The sequence below is a fragment of the Hevea brasiliensis genome, chromosome 2 (genome assembly GCF_030052815.1).
Source record: "Hevea brasiliensis isolate MT/VB/25A 57/8 chromosome 2, ASM3005281v1, whole genome shotgun sequence".
NCBI classification, from domain to species: Eukaryota; Viridiplantae; Streptophyta; class Magnoliopsida; order Malpighiales; family Euphorbiaceae; genus Hevea; species Hevea brasiliensis.
Window position 1 is genome coordinate 111,287,535 of NC_079494.1, and position 25,995 is coordinate 111,313,529.

Consider the following 25,995-nt stretch of genomic DNA (forward strand, 5'->3'; position numbering starts at 1 on the left):
ATGCCTATGGGATATTGGTAAGATTTTACAACTTAATTCCTCACAGTGATTTAAAATGCAGGTATTAACCAGAGGCGTCGATTGTGATTTAGCTTTACTTTCAGTAGAGAATGAGGAATTTTGGGAAGGAGCTGAACCAGTCCATTTTGGACGTTTGCCCTGTCTTCAGGTTCAGAAGATCCCTTTCACGTAGAGTCATGGCATCATTTTGTGCTCTTGTGGGTGTGTGTTTTACTTCCATGTCAATGGATCTTTTTGTCTGTGCATTTGCAACTGCTTTAAATTATCGTGCTTCTTTAAACAATTAAATTTCAGAGTATTAAATATTTAATGTTCATTTCATGATCTTCTAAAATTGTAAAGATGAAGCAGCCTCAGGTATTTGACTATGTAAGTTTTATGTATCTACTAAAAGTCTAAAACCAAACTATGCATTTCATAATCTTTTAAAGTTGTAAAGATGGAGCAGCATCAGTTATTTGATCATATAAGTTTAGTATAAAACCAAACTAACATCATATGACATCATGACAGATATTATAAATTTGGTACCTAGTTGAGACCTCCATCAAATGCTTTGGGGTTGATCAAATCCACTCCTCCCTTCCTCCTGGAAGAGGGAAAAGAGACCTTTTTATCATTTTATGCTGGCTCATTTGAAATTTACGTCTTATACTGAGTTTATGTAGCTTAGTTTTGAAAATGGAAATAAATAAAACATTCATCTGTAGTAATATGAAACTATTCTAATATATATGTTGATATTCATATTCTGCATTGTATGCATATCTTTCCGGGCAACTTTTTAAACTACTTTCATATTTCTTTTTACATGGGCAGGATGCAGTAACTGTTGTGGGATATCGTCTTGGAGGAGACACCATTTCAGTGACAAATGGAGTTGTATCACGCATAGAAGTTCGATTCCACTTTGAAACCTATGACTTGTTACAGTTCGAACACGTCACATGTGATCATTTGATATCTTAAGGAATGTCTTTGAGCAGCATGTTTGAAGAACATGACACCATGTTGTTTACTACTTCATGTTACGTCATATCCTCATGGGTCATCTGACTTGTTGGGTATTCAAATTGATGAAGCAATAAATCCTGGTTAGTAGATGTTCTGTAACTTATGTTTTCAATATTCTACTCCATGTTAAAATGTCTGTACTCTGTAGTTTATGTATTTTCATTCTGGAAATTGCTTCTATATGGATTCCTAATAATGACAGCTCTCTCTCTCTCTCTCTCTCTCTCTCTCTCTCTCGTTTTATTGAGGCATTATGTCATATTTTTGTGGTAGCCACTGCTTATACCTGCTAGATTTTAGTTAATAGTGGTGGTCCTGCATTTAATGACCAAGGGGAGTGCATTGGAGTGCCATTTCAGGTACGTTCTTTGGCATGTTGTTGCACTTAAGCTGTCAGTGTTTACCTGGTTTGATATTATCTGTTTATATGACTTCATCTGAAGAATGAACTGTCTCCAGTTCATACTTCCTTCTATGAATTGCATCATGCTTGTTGGTAAAAGTCTTCATAGTCTAATAAACTGGAAGTTCTCATCTTTTGTTGTTGCTTGCAAAATCTGTCATTCTTTTACTTGCAATTGCCCCGTCTTTATTATGTTTTCATGAAACACTTCTTTCAGGTTTACAGATCTGAAGAATCTTAGAATACTGGTTATGTGATTCCAACAACAGTTGTATCTCATTTTCTGAATGACTATGAGAGGAACAGAAAATACACTGGTGAGATACCATCATTTCTCATATATATTCCATATGGTGAATTTTGCATATTTCTATGCTGAATGTTCATATATTTAAACTCGATGGGTGTAAATTGGATATTGACATGCAATGAGGTGCTTGACAATCTTAAGGGCCAAACATCTCTAAAAGTTTCTTGTTCTGATTTTGACTGATTCAGAGATAGAACTGTTTGTTATAAAATTTGCATATATGAATTGTTGAAGGTGTCATCATCATTTGTCAATTGGCTTTCTTTAGGATCCGCGTAGTAAGTTGAGGATTTTACATGATCTATGACATGAAACTTAATTTGGTGTCTGCATCTGTAAAGGCTGTTCTCCAGTATAGCAAGATTAGTTCATATTTGTTCTTGTTGGAGAATCCAGCATTGCGTGTGTGCTTAAAAGTACAGTCTAATGAGGTGTTTCTTATCATTTATCGAATCTCAAACTTATCTGTTGTAACAGTGCTACAATTTGCTTCTCTCCCCATCTTACATGTGATATATTAAGCACAAGTTTGCAGTGTCATTACTTCATTGCTACTTGATAGCATGAATGTGCCAAGCAGTTTCCTCATAAATTACAATTGTGCAGGGTTTGCTGGTACGGCGAGTTGAGCCGACCTCTGATGCAAATAATGCTGGAGTTTCTTGTATGCAAAGGAACCACAAAATGTTGCCATAGTGTTTCTCAAGATTATCAAACTAACATTTCTTTAATATATAAAAGTATTTGTGAATGGGAAAAGGGAAAAGTACTGAAAAGGCAGTCAAAAAACGGAAAGTCTATAGCAATATGATGTGTTACTTTCAAAAGGCTCTGAATCAAGCTGTGTACAGTTAGAATTTAGAAACTATTCCAATTGGGCCAAATTAATTTGGGAGAGTTCTAGTCCATAATCCCTTTCATTTTTTCCATTGGCAACTGGTATGTCTCTTATTTATCATTGTGTGACTGTGATGTGATTATGCTGGAAAGCCAGTTAAATTCCACCAATAAGACGAAAAAGCCTGGCATCGAAATCTCATCTTAGGCTAATGGATTTTCTCTGCCTCTTGAGCAGCATTATTTAATTTTTTTTTTCCTGCTTTTAATAAGAACTTTGATGCTATATTTTCAGGGGGGCGTGATTGTGAGTTTTGATGTTCACGTAGGGTGTGAAGAAACAGTGCCATTCCGATGAAACGAGCGATTGCATTTCATTACCTTATTAGTCAAAAGTAAAGGGCCTTATTACCAAAGAATTATTCCAAATTTCTACCTTTTGTTTTCTTAATAACCTTTCGCCTCATTTTACTCTATAGAAGTGTTCTAATTATATTTAGACTTGACATCGTTCCTTGTATGTGTAATGATGCTCTTGACACAGATTTGCTGGTGATCTGGCAGAACTTGGTATCATCAAAGCCGGCTTGTTCATGAAGGTTGAAGTTGCTTTGAATCCAAGAGTACATATATGGTAATGCTATTGGAAACTTGGCTTTTTACATGATATTTAAGTTTATTCCATCATTTTTATTCATTCTCGTGTCTTTGCTTCAAGGTTTCCAATAATGTTGATGGAGGCCGGCCTTCTTAACTAATAATTGCCGGTTTGGCATTTACCCCTCACAACCATGATAGAGTACGTAATGCTTTATGGCACTTTGGCAATGTAAACACAAAGCTTTTTGTGGATAAAATTCTCGTTGCAAGTATATGCTAGTGCTTTTTATTATTATTATTTTATAATATTCCTTTTCCTTCCCAATGAAAGTGAGGAGTGTGAAGAATCTATAGGGTATAGTAGCAAAAATTAGAGAACATATCTAGTCACAATACACTTTGAAACTGTTATTTTCAACTTGTTTATTCTTTTTATATACAAAATAATATGATTTTAAATTTTATTTTTTCCCCCTTTGTGCTCGGTTAAAACTACTAGCAAAAGCATGGTGCTCTTTGGCAAGTTTCGAAGGGTAACAAATTGTTATCCTATCACTGGTAAGCTTTATGCTTTCGCATCCAACAGTAGCTAGTGATCCCCCCTTCATTTGATTTTTCTTATGGTCTTAATGGTGGAAACTCTTCTGCTCTGAATGTGGCAACAACATTTTCGGCATTGATTAAATCTTTCACTAAAGAAGGATCATATCCTATTCCATAGACTAACTGTTTTCCTTTGAAGTTTAAGGTTTTCTATTTCTTTTTTACTTTAAATCAATATTCTCTTCCTATAGGTCTTAGCAAATGAAGTCAATACTGGATACGAGTATATGAGCAATCAGTAGGCAAGTTATCTATTTATTTTTTGTCCGCCTATTCCTTATGGTTTATATTCATAAATTCTCGTGGACAAAACCATTTCAGGTTTTGAAGTTGAATGGCACCCGAATAAAAAATATTTCATAACCTAGCCTACCTTGTTGATTGTAGGTGGTGTGCCATCCCTTTTCTGAATTGTCTGATTTTTCACCCCCACTTGTGTTCTCAAATCTCCATGTTCTTGATCGGCATATTTAGTGTTTGAGTTTGTAGACAATTATCTTGCTGTTGGAGCCATTTGTAGACTCACCAGCAGATAAGCAAGTAATAGAACCAGATCCACTGGGTGACAGCCCAGTTTCAAATCCGGAAATTGGCTTTGATGGACTCCTTTGGGCGTAACCTCCAAATGTTAACACGTCAATTTTAATTTTATTAGGACACCCTTAGTTGGTAAGCATGGATACTGCCCTTAACTTCCCAATCGATGGCATGCCAAAGCTTCTGCTCATTTTTTTGAGCTCCTGTACCGCCCGTCATTGAGGTTTTTGTTTCTTTTTTTTTTTTTCCTTCTTTTATCCCTTTTTTGGGCGGGAGGTAAGAGTTTTTCTATTTTTAACGAATTTCCATGTCTATCTTTTCGGTTAAGTGAGAGCAGCTGCAATCAGCCTTGAAATTTGGTTGTAATGATTTGCGATAATGGATATTTATATTATTTTATATGAGGGATAGAATCAGGTTTAGGCATGCCCAAGGAGAAAAATATGTGGATTTGATTTGAAGGAAATTAATTAATGTGATGTAGCTGATTTTGCTTGCTGTAATATTAATGGAGGAAAAACAAAATGTAAGAATTTAAAATTTGAAAGGGACCCCATGAGTATGTGGGTGCCCCACACTCGATTTTCCTTTTCAGTTTTGGCATAACACCAGGAAAAAGATGTAACCCTCCTCATTTTTTCCAACCGTTGCTAATTAACTAATCAAGTCTAATCAACCAACTAAATTAAGATCCAATTATTATAATCATTGCTGAGAAAGTCGTGAATTAGATGTCAAAATCACTCTCATTTTAGGAGCCAATTTGCAATAAAAGCAAAATATAAAGTCAGATGGTGGTTATTATTTGCCTTTTCAGCAACTTTTCGGACCTCGGCAGTCCAAGCTAAATCACCTTCATCATGTCTTCTTCATTTTTGTCCCTTTTATTGAAGTTGGGAAACTCTCATTGTAATGGGGAACATTGAACAAAAGCCCAAGCAGTGCCTTTCGGCTTGAAATTCTAAAGTTCACATCCATATGATACGGGAGTGTAGCTACTCTGTCCCACGTCATATAATTTAATTTTGATATAAAAATCTTAACTTATTTTTATTAATATTTTAGGATTAATTTTTGGATTATGAAATTAAATTCAGTTTTGCTCCATCCGTAACTCACTTGTGGGTAAGATCATGAACAATTAAAGCTTCCTTGGCTAAATAAGTTTGATTTTCGTTCTGAACGCACGCTGTGTCTTTTGAATTACATCTGAAAAAAGAAATAGTTGCAACTGTTTTTCCAGGAGTCTCACCAGGGACATAATTGGTATAAGAGTGGTGTACTGGTGTTTGTTCCTGTAGAGATTGCAGGTAATTTCTCATCTCTAATGTTTACAAGTCACCTAAATTGGCCTGAGATACTTACATTTATCAGTTTCTTTAAATTTTCCAAATTGTGACAGCAAATTTCTAATCATGATCATCTATTCATTTCCTTTTGCATGATACATTTGCTCATAGCCGATCTCAAAAAGCATGGCGAACATCATGATCATTTTTATTTTTTCCTGAAGGGTTAGAAATGTATCTGGTTTGGGAAATTTTTTAAATTAACATTCAATGGGGGCATTTTTTTTTTAATTATTTATCCAATCCTTTCAATACAATTACTGTTTTAAATGCGGTACATATTTTGACATAAACAAGTGAAAGTGATCAAGACCATGTTGCTTTGTTGCTTCTTGCCCTCACCTGCTCGCTCCAGTTATCATATATTAGCAAGAAATGAATAGTGGTGGACAAAAATCAAACATGATTTGTTAGCCAGTTGAAAGCGGATCTCTAACACATGAATCAATGACTAAACTGCTGCTTTTCACTTCTGTTGTTCTGTTTATCATCAATTTTCTAACAATTGACAGACACTTAGGTAAGCTCAGTGACCTGAGTCAGAGTAGTACAAAATAGAAATAGTCTATGATTAGGTAGACAAATGCAGGATTCCAATACAGTAAATTGAACCTAGTAAATAATAATATTACTCATTGGGTATTTGGGTTGGATTCCCATAATTTGGGGGATCACAAACTCACAAAAAAGCAATGATTCCACATAATAAATGTCACTGTAAATCACTGATTAACATGCAATCAAAACAAATCATCTACTATTATAATATTTTGCTGCCATTCTACTTGCATGTGCTGGGAGTTTTCTTCTCAGTTATGGAATTTCACGGACCAGAAAAGGATAAAAGTCATACAACCATCATGTGATCCTGTTTACAATTGCATATAAATCTTGTCCTATAGCCAAAATGCAGAGCTGTCTTCACAAAATCAATTCCCAATAATCTATGGACGCTTGGCAGACAGTCCCACCATCACTTCTTACCAGAGACCCTTTAACCCTTAATCACGAACCTCCTCAAAATTCTTCCATAATACTTCTCTCTCTCTCTCTCTGCACATTTATTGAAGTTCATAACAGGTGAATTGATTTCATCATCATTAATGGCTTCCTTTTGGTCATTCTTGACAACTTTCATGGTCTTCATGGCCTATTTTTCTTCACCAGCTTTTACATCTCAAGTACATGTACAGTTTTCTACCATATCAGCAGCCCCTGCATTGTTACCTGAAGCTCCCTTATCCTCTCCTCCAAGTTTATCACCAGATATTGAGCCTGTGTTCCCTACTACTGGAGCTGGGGTACCTTCTCCAGCTGAGTCATCACTCCCCACCATTCCTTCTAGCCCAAGTCCTCCGAATCCAGATCTTATCGATCCAGCTCCAGGGCCTGTGTTTGCAATATCACCATCTGGGTCTTTACCAGCTTCTTCTGCCACTTCTCTAAGTTCATCAGGACCTTTAAATCTAGCTGTATGCTTTCTGGGTTTGCTGGTGTTTTGCTTGATGCAGCTTTCTGCTTTGTGAGGTACTCTTGGTGGCAGCTCCATTATTGTTGCTAGTGGTTCCACTTTCTCTTTTATTTTTAGTTGATTTCTTTTTGTAGTATATAGTTTAATGTCATATTGTGATGTTAGGTGAGAATGAAAGTGTGTGGCATTGTTTTTATTTTTATTTTTATTTTTATTTTTCTGAGGAAGGCATTGTTTTAACTATGTGGTAGGATATTTGTCTTGAAAACTATTAAATAAATAAAGTTGCATTCTCAATTCTTATATTTCAATGTTCTTAAAGAGACAAACTATCGGATGAAGGTTTTGAAGATTACAAAACTAAAATTTATCTGCTGAAACTGTAAATTCTCTGTTTTTATATTGTGCTTGTTTTACTTCCAATCTTACAGATTGAGCAAGTATCGATGAATCTGCTTCCATTAGACATGTTTGAACTATGTGGTAGTATTCTGGTAGGATGCTGGTTACAATCTCTTGTAACCACTGATTCTCCTTCCTCCTCCTTCTGTATATACATTAATGTAGCAACTGCTAAAAAAATTTAGAAAAAAAAAAATCAGGTTACCTCTGATAAATTGCATCAAGATAGCATAATAGTAGTATTGACAAAATTAAAAACTAGATTTTTAACAGTGCAACGCCCGTTTATAATCATTATTAATATATTATTTAATTGAAGGAAAATATAGCTATATAATGGTTCTTATATTTATATTTAATTTATTAAAAATATTTTAAAAATATTTGTAAAGGGAACCATGAAAATATATATATATATATATATATATTAAAAAAAATTAATTTAATCTATTTATTGTTGTAACATAATATGGAATTTGAATGGGTTGGAAGAGCAAAAGGAGAAACCATGCCTCTTGGCAAACAAATAGAACAAACACTTGGAGGTAATATTGTGTAAACCTATTTCAAAACTTAGCTTTATAATATTTATTTATTATATAGCTAAATGGATAATATTTCAAAACTTAGCTTTATAATATTCATTTATTATATAGCTAAATGGATATAGATTCAGAGGCATGCTAAATTTGACATTTACTACCTAAATAGAGTTCAAAGACATTGTATGTTTACTTCCTAAATTCAGCTGAACAGAAAATTGAGTTACATTCTCTTTTAGATATGAACTGTGTCTACAAACTACATGTACAATAATTGTTGGCTGCAACCCATGCCTAAAGAGCTAGTATACTCCCCCGAGATTTTGAAGACCCATTGAAAAGCTTCCTTGAAAATATCTCCTTCAAGTTCTCGAACACAAAAAGGCTCGTTTTCTTGGTTGAGTCTCTAGCTACACGCTTTCTGAGCTGCACATTTTCTAGCTTAAGCACTTCCATAGCCAAACTGAGCTGTCTTATAACCTCTCTCTTCTCTTCATCTTTCTGCAAGAGTTGTTCCCTCTGAATCCTGTTCTCTTCTTTGAGTCTTTCTATTTCTTGCTGTAATTTCATCACTTCATCATTGCAGATTGCACCTGAAACTTCAACTTGACTAAGTTCTAGTTCTTGTTCAGGTTCCTCAACATCCCCCATTTCTTCTTCAAGTTCAGTTTCTTCTTCCTGTTCTGGATCTTCAACTTCAGATTCAGCAGAATCCTCCAGGTCGTAAATTTCAGAATGTTTGTCACAGGCTTGATCTATCCCATTCACTAACTTCTGCTGTTGATATTTTGTTGAAAATGGGGACCCCATTGTTGTTAGAAAGCGATTTCCAGGGTCAGACTTAAGTTGATCATATCGCTCTGCTAATGATCGATGTGTCCTGTAAAAATCTTCAACCATGCTAATCAGCTCTGGCCGTTTCTTGTAATACATCTCTGCAAGCTGGGCAAATGAGTCTGCGTCATCCTCTATCAATTTCAGCATTGTCTTTGTCTTCCTGTCTAGCTCTGACATACCAGAAAAGAGATTTTCAATGCCCCAAATCAATCATATAATCAGAAATACAAAGTTACGAAAATTCAGAAAATTAATAACGCTAAGAAAACATTGGATTGCAAGAGATCAAATCCCAAGAGTTCACCATTGATATCATGGAATTTTTCCTTGTGAAACGCATGAGCAACTAATTTAGAATATTAACATAGTTGTCTAAAATTATCAATGCTCACAATTATAAATTCAACTTCTTCAAACAATGATACCAAAATATCCTTCATTTACAAAGCACAATCATAACTACATCAAGTATCATACAGAACAAAAATTCTTATCCTGTTTTGTGTAACTATCAACACTCCTGGTCGATTTAGCAAAAAGAAAAAGTGAAGAAAAGAAATGAAAGAAAGAAGCATTGTTTAGTTTATCAAAAGGGTCCATGCTGGCAAAGGAACAACGTAATTTATAAAAAGAGTTCACGGCCCCACCAACCTTCAAAGCCCTAATAGAGTCTACATGTTATGCTTGAAAAAGTTTCCTTCACGTTTAACTAAACACAAATGGGTCCGTCCAGTACGTTATTAGGCTATAATGAGACCCTTAAGAAGCTTAAAAAAAATGAATCTTCTGGGGCCATTCCTAAAAGTAAATTTATGCAAAAAGACGACAACAATTGGTTCACTCATGGTCATAAAATCACAGACGATAGATCATCCTCAGAAGTAGTACCGAGGAGATAAAATATGACCCATTCAGAGAAATGAACTTGAGGTTCTCCATGTTAATATATACTTTTCTGGTCTCAATTGCTATTGCTATCCTTTATCATAAAATACCACCAGTTTACATTGTCTGTGGACCCCTCCAATATCAACTCTTTTTTTCCCTCAACAATTTGTGCAATGATCTTAACATTACTGATAGTTACCCCGCCAGTCAAATGGTAACTCTGCAAATAGAGGTTTATTCCTCTTTCGTTGTATCCCAGCCAAATGAACCAAGTAAAAGAACAAAAAGAGGAAAAATAGAATATCACACCGCCCTTGGCGGAACCTTCCTCTAACCCCACATGTGTATCCAAAACCACACAGAAAAGAAGCAATTTCTTGGAATTTCTCCCTAATAAACTTTCTGCACCAATCCTCGGTTCCTGATTTTTTTTTTCACGACTATAGTTTCTCAAAGAGTCCATGAAGGTGCAGCCACATACTACAATTTTGGACAAGTAAATACGTTGAAACCTAATATTTGCTAGAAGTCGTCTACCCCCAAAAAGGTAACAACCATTCTTTACTAGCTAATCACTCGTGCTCAATTCCTCACTAGAATTTCACTGAAAAGTAAGGAATTAAAAAAAAAAAAGTTAAAGAAACGATTCAAAACTTTGGGCCTTCAAAACTGATCCATCTCTTCCAGAACAGTGGAAAAAAAAAAAAGCAAGAAAACGAGAACGAAAACCACATATTACAAAAAAAAACAACGAGAGTTATGGATTAGAAAAGCCTTTCACCGCCAAGAGTGGATTGTAGCCACGGAGAGCGCCTGGAGCTTTGGTGACTGTCAAACCACCACCAGTGTGACGTATCCTTCTTCAGCATCTCCACCATCTTCTATGTCTCTTCTTGATTGCTCTCTTCTTTATCTAAATCGAAAGTACACAGCTCAAAATCAACAAAAGGGTTTTCACTTGTGACCTCATAAAATAGAATACAGAGTCGAAAATCCACATCAAACCTACAGAACGACGACCGTTACAGCTTGGCGTCATTGCTATTACCATATATAGGGACAAAAAGGGTCTAAAAAGACAGATTTAGTCATCTCCCATGGGAGAAGCAGCATAAAATATCGGGGTCAGTTTAGTCATTGTATCCACTAAATACCATAAAGGGAAGTGCAATTTTGAAAACGCCAAATCACATGCCTGAAATAATATGTACCAAAATTCAAAAGGAAAAGAAAAACAAGAGACGGCAAATCCGCAGCAAATTAGGGAAGAAAAAGAGAATCTATATTTGAAGCTGTAAGTTCCATCACCATATAGAAGAGGGAATCGAAGGTTAATTAGCCAAAAAACTGCAGAGATCACAGAAACTGGAGAAGGTACCTGAGTGGTCTTCAGTGGTCTTCCTTTCTTCCCGCGAGAGACGACAATGGAGCCTCTCTCTCTCTCTCTCTTTCTCTGTGTGTGTGCGCGCTTGAATCTGCTATTAGGTCAGTGCATACCATATATACAGTGTAGAACAAGAAACAAAGACGATGTGCAGTGATGGGGTGATTTAAATTAAATAAAATAGTACGATTTCTTGTAGTTGCCAATATCTTTGTCTCTTTGTTTCTGGTACTTATTAGAGTTTTAAGACGAATAGGAAAAGGGCACGTGTAGCAAAGAAGAGTTCCGGTAGATGTGACTTTACTAAATTGCTCATCGAAATCGAATCATGCGGAGCGTCCCGCGGGACTAAAAATTTCCCAGTGGGCAACGGTCGAAAGCCACGTCACCACCCTTTCCCATCTCAATTATTTTCACAAAAATTTCTCTTTAACTTGTTGCCAAAAATATAATGACAATATTTATCTTTTTTTTTTTCCAAAAATCAATTTTTGGCTTAGAGTGCCATTGGCTTTTTTTTTATTGGTCATATTAGTATTGAATCGGGCCCTTTCATGGTTAAATTAAAAAAAAAATTATGAACTTTATTAATTAAACTGAATAATAAAATTATTAATAAATATATAATTTTATTTTATTTTTTATATTTTATATGATTATAAATAAATATAATTTAGTATCATTTGATTATGTAAATTTAAAAAAAAAGAAAAAAGAAAACTTGTATTCATATAATACTATCAACCACAACTTGTTTTTATGCATTACCCTGTTTCCTCCTTGTCTTCTTCTTCTTCTTCTTCTTCTTACCATATATCAAAGAAGAGTCCATTGTGTTGGTGAGGCAGGAACATATTGTGTAAATCCTCTTCCGCCAAACACCGGACGCATGAAGGCATCATCAAATTTCCGCCAATAGTGATGGACAGTATGAGTTGGGTCCCACGGAAGCATGCGTTTGCTTGTTGGAAGGGGAATATTAATATCGGCATCTGATTCTCTTTCTTTCCCATTACCAAGAAGTGGTAAAGCAAGAGACTTTGAATCAACTGAATCTGCTAACTCACAACTTAATTCATTGCTTGATTGTGTCTTTGGCAACAACACTCTCATAAGAGGCTTGGTTACTAATCCAAATACCTGAAAGGACAAACAAGCTCAAGTGGCTTCATGCTTATGAAATCATCTATGTCTATTGCTTGAGTTATGTTGGAAACACAGTCAACTAACATTGCGCAGAGAGTCTATGACATCTCTAGTGATACTGTTGTAGCATTAAGAGGGAGTACATTACAAAACTAGCATAGAACCTCAATCATCCGATAAATATCATACTTCACAATCAAAGCTACTACAGTTTATATTACCACAGACTGGATGGATAAGCAAGCTTTTTAATCAGGATGAGGTCTCTTACCACTGTGCTAAAAAGAACAACTGAAATGGTGCTTGTTATCATCATGGCATTTCCCGGCAATAGAGTATGCCCGGAGTTGGTAAACTGCATGGAAATCATTATACAAAATTTAACACATAAAAATGCCATGTCAAATCAATTTAAAATATTCTTTTGTAACATATAATTAATAACATCCTTATATGCAACAGAGAAAAGTACTGCTAAATCTAGATGTGGAAACACTGGATAACCAAGTGTATTGAATGAGGCAGAAACTCCATCAGCTTCTCCATTCATTTCAGAATTAGAATCAATCAAACATAGGCATTCCCCTCAAATTAAGAAAACTTTTGGATTGGCCATCCTATAATCGATTCTCTTTCTTCTCTTTTAACTGCAGATACCCTAGACTTGTGAACCGTTGTCCAGTATTTACCTGATTATAAGCGAGTGCCACAGATACAGCTCCTCGCATGAGCCCAGCCCACCATATTACAACCTGTTTGAGAAAAATTAACTACTCATTTGTGATTCACTTGGGTGAAAACTTAACATTATAATACAATAAATGCCTACCTGCTGCTTTAATCCAATTTTGTCACTTTGAGACTTCCTGGTCAAATTTGATATAAAGGACAAAGGAAATATAGAAGCAGCTCTTCCAACCAATACTAGCCCAAGAAGTATTGAACTCACACCAATGGATCTGCAAGGACTATAAAAATCAAGTATAAAGTCAATACATGCTATTTGCAGTCAGTAAATTACAAATCTCAAATTATTTACCAGAAGAGAATGCTTATCTGATACTGTTAAAAACCAGGCAAAGAACAAAAATGGACAACATATCAAAACAAGAGACTTAACGAAACTACATTTGTGTAGACTTCTAGCTAGGATTACCTCTTGCTCACAAATTTCCACTTCTCAATGTCTAAGGCATCCATACCAACATATACAAAGATGAAAATTTCTGCAATAAATGACAACGTTGCAAAAGCATGTCTGCAGAAATGAATCAAAAGCACATGAATTTTAGTAACATGCCATCAATGACCCACAGTGGGGAAGAACTTGACTATATGAACCAAATCAATTTCAATGTCCCGAGAAACGGTTTCAAAGATTTGAATTACTTGGTAGTGACTCTTGAACTTTCAGTCACATTATGCCAGGTGTAGTGTGACATGACAATCCCACAGAAGAACACGGTGAGAATGGCACTTAAATTGAACAACTGGATGACAAATAAGTTCCACAACACACCCGTTAGAGCAGAAAGTAAGATGCTATCTAAGCTCAGACACTATGTTTAAGTAAAAAGTTCATGAGAATTTCATGGGGTGCTTAGCAAATCAGTAGAAATGTTACCTCAGACATAATATATGAAAGATAAGCCATAAGAATCATCAAAGCAACTTCGCGATCAGTAGAGTGCCTGATATTGTGCATAATTTAGCTCAATCGGTTTCCAAATTAACTATACACACACACACACACACACAGATATATATATATATATATATATATATATATATATATATATATAGAGAGAGAGAGAGAGAGAGAGAGAGAGAGAGAGAGAGAGAGAGAGAGAGAGACTCATTATAGATACTTGACCATAGTAGGCAATTTTCTAAAAAAATATAAAAAGCCAAATTTATCCCAGAAATTTATGATCATAATACTCAATTCTTGACTCATACAAAAATCACACTAATAGATCATAGTAAGTTAGCTATATATTTCTAAATATTCATACTTGCACAAGTTTTCAAAATCAAACAATAAAGAAAATTCTAGAGATTAAGAGTAAGGAGAGCTACAGTTCGTAGGTAGCCAAGCCCCAAAAACAAAACCATTGAAAATTTATCTACATCTAGAGATTGAATTCATCCCCATATCTAAACAAAAAATTGAGGAAAAAGAATTACTGCCCTTTAAGATACCTGCCAAAGTACAATTTCTTTATGATGTAAGCACTTACTAATCCAACCTGAAAGTACAAACAAAATGTTATAGCTTACAAGATACATTAGATCTTAAATGAGTCTAGCATGTGCTATTGGTGTATTCCAGAAAATAAAAACAAAATAGCAGTTATCATGATCATATGGATAGCTTCACCTGCAAAATTCTTATTTGATCTAAAGAAGAGGTGTTGAGAAGCCACGAACACTGAACATAGTCAAGAGAGAGGGAGAGAGAGAAAGGAACTCACTGCCACACCGAGCAATGTGCTTGTAGCAAACAAATATAAGAAATTGCCAAACAGCTTCATAGCAATGCTTGAGGTAATGTGGGAGAGGTCAAATCGTTGAATTGCATTGAGAAGCACAACAGATGTGGCATCATTTACCACACCTTCTCCAAAGACAAGACTGTAAAGCAAAGGTGTTTCTTCCTGATTGAGCACCTGCCACATCAATTCTAGAACTCAACAAAGTATATTATGTTTGTTTTTATATACTTTTCATATATAAGATAGAAAAGACAGCCTTGAAATTATTTATACCTGCAAGGTGCAAACAGAATCCGTGGCTGAAAATATTGCTCCTAGTGCTAAAAAAATGGAAAGGAAAGTGAAAAATAAATATCAAAATATCAAAAGAAAGAAGTATATAAAGCAATGTTTTGTTTAATTGCACTTAATGGTTCATGAAGATATTGCTTCTAATGATGGATAAGAGCTGAATCCAAACAGTAACATATGAGCTAGACAAACACTCATAAAAAGGAGACAACGTAAATGATATAATTCCAAAAATGCAAAAGGAACAAAAATTAATTTTTTTCATACCTCATTATAGGTTCATAATGACATAGCATCTAGGCATAACATTCCCAGTTATTTTTCATTCCCAGTAAATACAAGTAATTTCTTAGAGAAGAGAGACAGAGTACCTAGATAATCCATTGTGTCCAAGAAATCAATATTTAATTTGTTGAATAACTGCACCGAACCTGAAGCAATAGTTAAGAAGTCACAGCCATGATAAATCAAAAATAAGTATCAGCAGAGAGTATTGGAACATACCCAGTGATATGATGATAAAGGATATTAAAGTCCCAACAGCACCGAATAGCATGATTGTCATAAAGTTTCGAAAAAACTGTTTCTTTTTTACCTGGAAACTGTTACACACGTGTATATAGACATAAAACACTTCCTATAAACAGATGGAGAGAGAGAGAGACAAAGCAGAAAAATGTGAGATACATAACCAAAAATTATACTGCTAAACAAATTCTGATTGATCACGTTTGAGCAATTCCACAACCCATATATACTCCAAAGTTTGCTAAAAAATGACTCAAGGAAAAACCTTGACTGTTGCTTTTCTGAATTGTAACTCTAGCATGGGCAAGTGTGCTTGTCAATTAATAACAAGATTAGAACCCAATTTCCCACCAAAGGTCAGTGTCTTGCACAATTAGGGACCAAGAATACTTGGCAAAGCAGAGAAATACAATACTTTAAAAGAGTACCTAAGAAGGCTTTTCTGATTTAAGATTCAATATACCAATAGGCAGAGGAAGGACTCTAAACCTTGAAATCAAGAATCACACATCATATTCCTAAGAGATTTGCCAAATGGTAATGGGTCGGGGAGAGAGATGGATACGTAAGATGCATCACTTACCCAGCATTGAAAATGATAGGTGGAAGAACATATATAAAGAAAAGCTGTTCATTGAATAGAAAAAGGTGTGAGCTCTTTCCTTCTGTGGTTAGCAGGATAATAAGCCCAGTACAGAGGCCCTGCCATAAAACAGAAAGATAATCAATCTATTGCCTTCCACAATCCCCTACCACATATTCACCTAAAACTTCACAATTATAGCAATAAATTTAAGTTTAGCATCATTTAAAAGTCAAATTTGTGAACAATAAAGAGAGTAACTTACAATGGAAAGGGCCGTAATTGACTCGTTCATCCATCGATTCTTCTCGAGAAGATGACCGATGAGAATGCAGGCACAAAGGAGTGCCACACACAAAGTTATAGAATCAACAGGGGTTGCATCAGTTCCTGATTTCAACCCCAATCTCACCACCACTGATCCCAAACTGAAACCCATCTCAGAATTGGACTAATAAACTCACTCTATTAAACACAGAAGTCAGCACAAATAATTAAAGAAAAATGAAGTAAATAAACAAAAAATGATGTTGAGAACACACAAGACACAACTCATCAAGACTGTTGGAAAAGGAAAGCTAAAAGGAAAGAAGCAGGCGTTTACCTTGAACCCCCACTCACGCATCTAGAGAAAGAGGATTTGAATGGAAGATGCTGAGAAAGAGAGAGAGTACGACAGATATTTATGTAAAACGACATAGAGACGGAGAGAGAAAATTAGATTTTGATTTGAAGAGAGAACTTCAAAGGAGGGAAGCAGAACGGACAAGTGAACTGTTGCCTAGGCAAGACCGCGCAAAACGTAACGAATGAGTAGAGTTCGACTATGGTGTGGTCGGGATCATAGATGTCGATGAATTTAAGTTTGGTGGGACCGTGATGTGCCTTTCCTCTTTTATTGTAAAAAATATATTAAAAATAGTATTTTTAACTAGCAATTCTGATTATTTATTATTTTATTTTAATAATATAAATTTATATGTATTTTTTATTTTATATTTTATAACTATATTATAAAACTTTACTAATAATAAATTTTTTATAATTTTATTCTAAACGTGAATAAATAAATAAGTTGATTAATATATTATTTTTTAAATTATAAATAGAAACTAGTTATAATCTTTATATTTTTTAGATATTAAATAATTTTAAACTCTAAATCTTTTATAAAAATATTTATTTTTTGAAATACAATATATACTTATGCATACACACAGATGAAATTTAATAAACAAATTATAAAACATAAACATCAAGATTTAAAAAATAATAAATAATTAAAAATATAATTATATAAAAATAATTAAATTATTAAAATCAACAAGTGAAGATAAAAAAATTTTAATTAGCACTATATTCAATATCTAAAAGATGTGAAATGAATTTATTTTCTAATATTAATAAATTTTATTAAATTTTAAAAATTAAAATTTAATAAATAATAGATTGTTTGTATTTTTTAATTAGTTGATATATACATGTTATCGGATAAAAAAGCAGAATCAATATTCAATATCTTTCTTTTAATTTAAATTTTAAAAATTAAAAAAATAAATTAACTCAAGTAAAGTTTAATAATTATTATTTTTATATCTTTATTTACATATCAATTAATCAATATCCTTTGTTAAGTGGTATTTTTTATCAATTGGCTTGTATAAATCGGTAAAAGACAATGATAATTGGCTGGTAAATGACATATTTTTAAATTAATTATTTAAATATGTGACATTTATTTCTGAGTTTGTATAACTTCAGCTTTAATATATATATATATATATTTTATCATTCATAAATTTTATTTTTATTAGCACTTTCATTTATTTATTTTTAAAATTAAATTGTTAAGATTACTTGTTTCAGTGAAAGTATTTTAATTTTTTTTAAGTATTAATAATTAAATAAATAATAAATAAATAAAAGAAAAACTCTAAAATTCAGGTGAAACTCTCTCAACAATGACAACTTTAAAATTCTAATTAAATTCTATATTCATTTGTTTTGTTTATTTCGATTTCAACAATTTTCAAACTGACTTTTTAAATTTAGTTTATGCGTGCTTAAGGTTTCATCAAAAATTAAAAATATAATTTTCAATGGAAAATGGAGTCCATTTAATTTGCCAAAAATAATGAAAATAAAATATTCTTTTCAAAGTTTAATTACTATAAGTTTGTTCTTATATAAGAATGGGTTTAATATATTTAAATTAAGTATTTATTATGAAATTAATATAAAAATTAATAAAAAGTATACATATAATTAAAATAATAATACTTTAATTTTATACAAATTTCACTACTAAACTCTTTCTTATATGAGAATTTGATGCATCATTCTCTCAAATGAAACGAGCTATATTTTACACTAACATTACAATTATTCTTCTAATTAAGTACTCATATAGCATATTTTGCCAATCAAACAAGTTAAATATAAGCATTGCATTCTCAACTTTTTCCTTTTTCTAATAATAATAATAATAATAACAATAAACAGTGCTTGGAAATTGCATGAAAAATATAGATGACCTAACATATTTATGATGGGTCACTAAAATTAATGAGGAAAAAAAAAAAAGGTGACTTACCTCTAAAAAGCATACTAAACCAAAATTTTTTTTAACTTTATTTTTTTAATGATTTTTTTTTTTTTCTATAAGTATAAGGGGATGGGGATCGACTCGGGATCAAATTCATTATGCCTTTACCACTGAATCAATGTTGCGTGGGCTTTTAATAAAAAGATTAGGAGGTTGAAAATTTGAATCTTAATAATATGTTATCGACCCTCTATTATTCATTAGTTTGTTATGCAATTATTTTAGTGACCCGTTTAGAAACCCAGACTCGGATCCGCCACCCAGAGGCATGCAATGCAATGCAAATATTGGGATTAAGGGAAATGGGACCATGCAGGGTGGATACTGGCCTCCCTGGCCTGACCCCTGACCCCAGTAGCCCAGTACGGAGACACGCATATCACGGCACGTACCAAATTCTAATCTCCCACTCTCTCTTCACCATTGCTTTCTCACTTGACCCCTAGTTTTAACCGCAATGCCTTTCATGGCCCTTTCAGAAGTTCCCATTTTGCTTCCTTCCAGATCCATTTGCACCGTTCTGAGGTTTGCTTTTCCCAATATATCTGCACTTGATTAACTTATTGGAGTGATTGTGGATGGGTGTGATTTTTTTTCCATGTGCTGATTGTCCGATTATGGAATTGTATATCTGAATCGTTGTGTTAATTCCTCCTTTTGAAGACAATTTACTACTGATCTTCACATTTTTGGTGATGAATTAGTAGGAATTGGTATTCGCTTCCATCAAAAGTGGATATTTTTAGCTTCTCAAGCTTCTGGGTATTCTTGATCACTGATTATCAGCTTATCTTACAGTTAAGTGCAGCTTTTAGGATGTGAATGTGGAAGCGATAAAAATTTTCAGTGTATTTCCCCTTTTTTTTATATATTTTTTTGGGGTCTGTGCGTGTGTTTTCTAGGTCGTTGAGAGTTCAAAATTTAAGGGGGGGTGAAGATGTCTTTCAAGAGCATGCTTCAGGACATGAGGGGTGAATTTGGGAGCATGTCTAGAAAAGGTTTCGATGTGAGATTTGGTTATGGGATGCGATCGAGGTCACACAAGGTGGTTCAGGATAGCTCTTTCGTGTCTGTTGATGCATTTAAGCAGAGCTGTTGGGCTAACATGCCGCCTGAGCTTTTGAGGGATGTGCTAACGAGAATCGAGGCATCTGAAATTACTTGGCCATCCCGGAAGAATGTGGTTGCTTGTGCTGGTGTGTGCCGAAATTGGAGAGAAATCATGAAAGAAATTGTAAAAACTCTGGAAGATTCGGGCAAATTGACATTCCCAATCTCCTTGAAACAGGTTTATTGGCCCTCATTCAGGTTTTAAATAAGTTTTATTTTCTGTTATTTATGTGTCTTGCTAGTGTAGTGAAATCCAGATGCGTTAGTAACAATTTGGAAAATGCTAGTCGTTCTATATCGTTATATTAAACTATGGAACAATAGTGTTTTATAATCAGTTGCTGGATTATAGTTGTGTATCAATGTGATGGGAATAATTATAGTTATTTGACTCTTCCTTTGATGAAAATTTCAGCCATATTGCGGCTCTGCTATTAATTTTAATGCTGTGAAATTACATAGTTGTCTTTACTTACTTTACTTTGCAAAATTTCAGCAATCACAGGGGAAGGTCTCACCTTTTCTCCCACTTATATGAGGGGTACTTGCTTTTTCTTTGGATTTGAAACATATTACTTGGTTTTGCTTGTTGTCATTGATGGCAATGGCTTGTTGAGTTATGCTATAATAAGGTTATTGTCATAATGATGCTCTGAAATATGTCTACTTGGATTGGCATGCTTTATATTTTTTGAGTTGATATTCTTTCAAAGATCATAAAGTTCCTTTTTGTAGTTGTGGAATTATGGGCTTCTTGGAGTTTTCTGTAATGCCATGAGTAGAAACTATTTGAACACCTCTCTCTCTCCTGTTATAAAAATTGTAAATGGAAATTTTAACTTCTGTTATCTAAGATCTAAGGCATTTATGTTTTCCCACTACTGCTAATTTCAAAGTTCTTGGGTTATTTATTTTTGCAGCCTGGTCCAAGGGACTCCCTCCTTCAGTGCTACATTAAACGGAATCGTAGCAACCAAACATATTATCTGTACCTCAGCTTAAATCAAGGTGAATACCTAAATCTTTGTTTTTTTTTCCTTTAATTGTATACATCTCCAACAGTTGATGTGATTTTATTGCTGTGTATTTGTGGTGATCAGTGCTGCTGCAATCAATTTAATAAGATTTTTTGGAGGGTTAGTTTCCCTCTTAATAATTTTGGAGATGAGTAGGTTTCTGTTTGATTTGGGACTTCTCTTTGTGCTGTTAGTGCTGGACTGTTTTACTTATATGCTATATTGGCAGCATCAAATGATGATGGTAAGTTTCTTCTTGCTGCACGGAGGTGCAGACGACCTACTTGCACAGATTACATCATCTCTTTAAACTGTGATGATGTGTCCAGTGGGAGCAGCACTTACATTGGAAAGTTGAGGTATTGTCAGCTATTAGATGATGTGACTGATCTTTTTTTTCTTGTTTTGTAAGTCTAATTTTGTGATTTCATTTCCATTACAACAGATCCAATTTTCTGGGAACCAAGTTCACAATCTATGATGCACAGCCACAGCCTCCAAATTCTGGAGCCAAAGTTGCTAAATGTCGCTCCACCAGGATAGTTAACATGAAACAGGTCTCCCCCAGGGTCCCTACAGGGAACTATCCTGTGGCCCATGTCTCATATGAGCTGAATGTCTTAGGTTCAAGGTAAGAGAGGTGTTTCTTAAACTTTCTGATTGTTTTTTAAGGGGGAAAAAAATTTTTTTGTTCAACAGGGAAAAAAAGAATTTAAAGCATTCTGGTGAATAATGTTCTTTCCTCCTCTGTGGAGGATGGGGAATGATCTTGTAGGTTATCATATTATAAATTTATAATTTGCTGGGTTTTAACTATGTGATATTCAGAGGTCCAAGAAGAATGCAGTGCATTATGGATGCCATCCCTGCCTCTTCTATTGAACCTGGTGGAGTGGCCCCTACGCAAACTGAGTTTTTGCATAGCAATTTGGATTCCTTTACCTCACTTCCCTTTTTCAGATCAAAATCTACCCGCACAGAGAATTTGCAATCTGTTCCTTTGGCAGGCTATAAAGATGGAATGCTAGTCTTAAGGAATAAGGCACCCAGGTGGCATGAACAACTCCAGTGTTGGTGCCTGAACTTCAATGGACGGGTTACAGTTGCTTCAGTTAAGAACTTCCAGCTGGTTGCTTCTCCAGATAATGGAGTTGGCAGGCCAGAGCATGAGAATGTAATTCTTCAGTTTGGAAAAGTGGGAAAAGATGTCTTCACCATGGATTATCAGTATCCAATCTCTGCTTTCCTGGCATTTGCTATATGCCTTAGCAGCTTTGACACCAAGATTGCTTGTGAATGACAGACAAGCAGGTGTGAATCCAGTGGCTTACTAGAACTCCCCATTTTCATACGAAGAGACCTTTCTGATCATATTTGTTTTTGCTGTTTGTGCTCTTCTTGACCTTCTGAATTTTGTTTTCTTGCTTGCCCCCCTTTTTTGCACAACTATGCTATTCTTATTCAATAAACTCTTTTTCCCGTAATATCTTCTGTCCATTATGAATTTTCAACCTTATGGCTGCTGTAACGTCTTTTGAAGTGAAATGAATGACTTCGAAATTTAGATTGATGTAGATCATATTCTTATACACCCAGATGAAAAAATTACTCATTCTCTTTCAGTTGGTTATTCAAAGGTATTTTGTACCGAATCATTTTGTAAGTCGGTATCATACAGTGATTACTTTGGACTACACTGGTTGAACTTTTCAGTTGCATTGGTTTTTTCGAACTCGTCAATTGTCATACTTGTGAAGGTTCTCCCTCCCCCCCTCCCGCCCCCCCTCCTCTTCCCTGCCTGCCCTCCTTTCCTTTCCCCTTCTTAATCTTGTTCCCTAGCCAATATTAGCTGTATCCTTTGCTCTTTTGGGGTTTGAAGTGTTTGAAGTTCCTACATTTTTCCTGACAGTTACTCATATCGTTCCAGAAAAGTTGGTTTCAAATGCATTTGTTGGCTTGTAGCTGTATGGCATGGGAGCATTCTCCAACAAAGTTTCTGGGTAGTTCAATCTGTTTTCTTCTAATGCCACGTGAAGAAATAGGATTTTAATTTTTTTGAATTTTTTATGTACATATTAACTTATTGGCATTATGAGCCAAATGTGCTCTAATCTGTAGGTTGTACTGTGGCTGACAAACATCATCTCTTGTTTCACTGAGTGTTCGATACTTGACACCTTAACGGCGAGTTGTTTCATGAGTTTGCTTGTAGTTTTCCCAGACGAAGGCTACTATTGCTACTTGCTTTGGATGTTGTTTTCCTACTTATTGTGTAGCTTTCAAAATGTTTCCCTTGTTGAACGGTTGGAAATTTAGAATTTGCTAATTCTGCGTGATTGCCATACATGTTCATATGGCTGTTAGTACTAATGAATTCATGGTAGAATTATAGTGCAAAACAACTATAGATTTGATGCAGATTTGTGTTTTCTCTCTTGCACATCGTGCTTTGGCACTCGATGTTTCAAAGTTTCGGGCTGTTTGTTGGATTAGACTGGGCAAGTACATCGATTGCCATCCCAAGAAATACGCTGGGAAAATTTTTGCAATGCAATGCTGCAATCTGTAAGCTAAAACAAATTATACAATCTGTAAAATTGATTGGTTATTTGGTTGCTGAAGGCTTCGTTCAAAATTAATATAAATAAACATAACTGATGATGTCATACATCTTAAGGCCCTGGATGAGGTCATAAGGATCCTTAAAAATTGACCATGTATTAAAGCTAGAGGGTAAACAACAATTTAAGAAACTGTAAGAGGAGAAGAAACGAAATAGCCACTGTGCAACTGCAAGTTTACAGAAGGAATGAATCAACAGAGGATCAGAGTAGTGGGGTGGGACGACAAGGTCCACCAAAGCAAATCTTGTATCAACCAACAACAGCACAAGCAATATAACCTGCAAATACACAGACCAGTCAGATCAAGAATTTACTTCAATTTTTCTATAAATCTTCATTCAGTTTACTTTCCTTCAAACTTTCTTTTCTCCACTTCTCATATGGTTAACTGAACTAAATGAACAAAACTGAAGCAGGAGAGGATCACTTACAGAGAAGATACCATGCCGCTTAAACCTTCAGCAAGTCGTCCAAAAAAACCACCCCTGGCCACCACGGTCCACCTGGTCTGGGACCACAGCAGGTCCCCCTGGTCCAGCTGGATGCATTTCCAAGTTTGTACTCTACTACAATGGAATTATGAGTGCCTTGGGACGCAGATTTTTGTGAAAAATCAGAGCAGAAAATCCCCGCAATTGATAAACTTAAGGAAGTAATAGTTTTTGCGAGGGAATGTAAGAATATCTAATAAGAAAAATCTGAACAACATTTCTTTCCAACTTTCGAAGGAACCTATCATTCAAAGCCGGCAAGACAACACAACTACTCTTCTTCTTCTTTCACTACCATCTAAAGCTATGCCACTTCAATGCTTGTACTGCATGACTGGATCCACCATCCAGCCATGGGGTTAGGACGTTGGAGTTGGGACCTTGGAGCCTATAGTTCTGTGGGCTTCGCCCAATAGTCAACAAAGAGAGTAGGGCCGATAATAATTGGGCGTCTATGTCTAAAGTCTAAAGCAACAAGCTCGATAATGTGTCTTTATCAAGCCCCTGCTATTTGTCTGCATAGATTGACAATAGCATGAAGACCAAATTCTTAATTCACAAGACAATCACTCAATCATTAGAATTAAAAACTTAAATAATTAAGATGTATGAGAAAATTTGGTAAGGATGGATGGCATATATATGGTCAAGTTGCATGAAAGCGAGATGATAAGGAAATTGCAATGGGTAAGCAGAAAAAATCAAAAGAAAAAAGGCGTGATTCCTGAATCCTGACACATAGTGTGTACTGGAAAAGTGGCCATTAAATGGCAGCCTAGTAAGTATCAGAAAAACTTGTTCATTAAAATTGAGTCTAAATGTAAATGCACACTCTGTCTTCGGCTACAGAGATGGGCCTTTCACCTCGGACATCAATGTCAGCCTCTCGTGAATAATTGGCTCAATAAAAGAAGGCAAAATATTGGTCCCCAGCAATTCAGCAAGCTAATGTTTTGGACACATTTACTTGTTGGATAGTGGTCCTCTCTCACCATTAATGTCCAAAAGCAGCTTAATCAATCAATTCTAGTTCTAGCCATTGGATTCTCAATTTTGTCAATCTGGACCATGAAAAACACTGCTCAAATCCTGCTAGAGATGGAATTGATAAGTCGAACAGAAGAGCTAAAAATTTTTGGCGTGAGGAATAACCAAAGTAGTGGTCCCAAAACCCAATTGGGAGTTACTATTATAGCAAATGAATCGATGCTAACCCCTTAACAATCAATAATAATAATATTGTCAGTTGCTGCTAGTAGTCTCGAGAGAGATACGAGCATTGATTGGTCCTTAAATTATTCAGTGCTTTTGAAATACTTCATATGCATATGATATTCACTCTTGAAAATATTTAATGTATTGTATACATTCCCCTAAAAAATGGTCAATTCGAGCTAGGCTAGCACCAGATTGGAGATGCCTTATCTGAAAAAGGCACCTTTTGCACGAGGAATGGGGATGAGATGATGCCCTTTAACAAAGACAGGCACAGAGAGAAAGAGATCTTGAAAGATGGGATTCTTAAATCTTGAATTTTCCATCTTTTCCTAACATGTCGGGCTACAGAATTTGCCTCCATGCAGATTGCTTGCTTTCCTAGACCCCTTTCTTTCTTCTTCTTCTTCTTCTTCTTCTTCTTCTTCTACTTTTAAGCTATATATTAGCCTCATAATTGTTGTTACACATAAGTCAAAAAGGAGGAGCTAGGCCTGTAAATTCTAAATATACATTGTTTATAATATTAAGAAATTGCATGTCCTCGAAGATATACAAAATTTTCTAGCAAATTTTGACTCCCTGATCCAATCAAAATAATAGAGTGAAGCATGCAGAGCTAAATTTGTCATGTAGTGAAGGAACTTATTGTAGGAAAATATAACTTTTTAGGAAAAAATTGGCCAATGAGCA

The 25,995-nt window shown here is 34.8% G+C and overlaps 4 protein-coding genes and 1 long non-coding RNA gene across 6 annotated transcripts; 2 read left to right on the forward strand and 3 right to left on the reverse strand.

Annotated features, from left to right (window-relative positions):
• The first annotated feature begins 6,637 nt into the window (after positions 1-6,637).
• Positions 6,638-7,450, forward strand: LOC110634486 (classical arabinogalactan protein 26-like). Its single transcript, XM_021783508.2, has one exon. The coding sequence runs from the start codon at positions 6,778-6,780 to the stop codon at positions 7,198-7,200; it is 423 nt and encodes a 140-aa protein (XP_021639200.2). The 5' UTR covers positions 6,638-6,777; the 3' UTR covers positions 7,201-7,450.
• Positions 7,451-8,228: 778 nt separating this feature from the next.
• Positions 8,229-11,655, reverse strand: LOC110634474 (protein NETWORKED 3C). The gene is made up of 3 exons (XM_021783488.2): positions 11,193-11,655; positions 10,596-10,727; positions 8,229-9,096 (listed from the first exon to the last, which is right to left on the reverse strand). The coding sequence occupies exons 2-3, from the start codon at positions 10,690-10,692 to the stop codon at positions 8,384-8,386; spliced, it is 810 nt and encodes a 269-aa protein (XP_021639180.2). The 5' UTR covers positions 10,693-10,727; positions 11,193-11,655; the 3' UTR covers positions 8,229-8,383.
• A 152-nt stretch (positions 11,656-11,807) lies between these two features.
• Positions 11,808-17,022, reverse strand: LOC110634459 (sodium/hydrogen exchanger 1). 2 transcript variants are annotated; one of them, XM_058138669.1, is made up of 15 exons: positions 16,846-17,022; positions 16,507-16,669; positions 16,242-16,360; positions 15,635-15,732; positions 15,502-15,561; positions 15,113-15,159; positions 14,819-15,013; positions 14,547-14,593; positions 13,969-14,035; positions 13,734-13,834; positions 13,501-13,602; positions 13,174-13,312; positions 13,034-13,096; positions 12,616-12,699; positions 11,808-12,338 (listed from the first exon to the last, which is right to left on the reverse strand). In XM_058138669.1, the coding sequence occupies exons 1-15, from the start codon at positions 16,938-16,940 to the stop codon at positions 12,015-12,017; spliced, it is 1,704 nt and encodes a 567-aa protein (XP_057994652.1). In that variant the 5' UTR covers positions 16,941-17,022; the 3' UTR covers positions 11,808-12,014. The 2 variants fall into 2 exon arrangements, with proteins under 2 accessions (XP_057994652.1, XP_021639162.1); XM_021783470.2 differs by having other exon boundaries at positions 16,507-16,706; positions 16,846-16,989.
• A 2,162-nt stretch (positions 17,023-19,184) lies between these two features.
• On the forward strand, positions 19,185-22,546 carry LOC110634494 (tubby-like F-box protein 3). Its single transcript, XM_021783520.2, has 5 exons — positions 19,185-20,134; positions 20,877-20,964; positions 21,202-21,331; positions 21,418-21,603; positions 21,801-22,546. The coding sequence occupies exons 1-5, from the start codon at positions 19,784-19,786 to the stop codon at positions 22,270-22,272; spliced, it is 1,227 nt and encodes a 408-aa protein (XP_021639212.1). The 5' UTR covers positions 19,185-19,783; the 3' UTR covers positions 22,273-22,546.
• Positions 22,547-23,596: 1,050 nt separating this feature from the next.
• LOC110634526 (uncharacterized) lies at positions 23,597-24,660 on the reverse strand. Its single transcript, XR_002490999.2, has 2 exons — positions 24,028-24,660; positions 23,597-23,874 (listed from the first exon to the last, which is right to left on the reverse strand). It is a non-coding gene; the product is annotated as an uncharacterized LOC110634526 (long non-coding RNA).
• Positions 24,661-25,995: the final 1,335 nt, after the last annotated feature.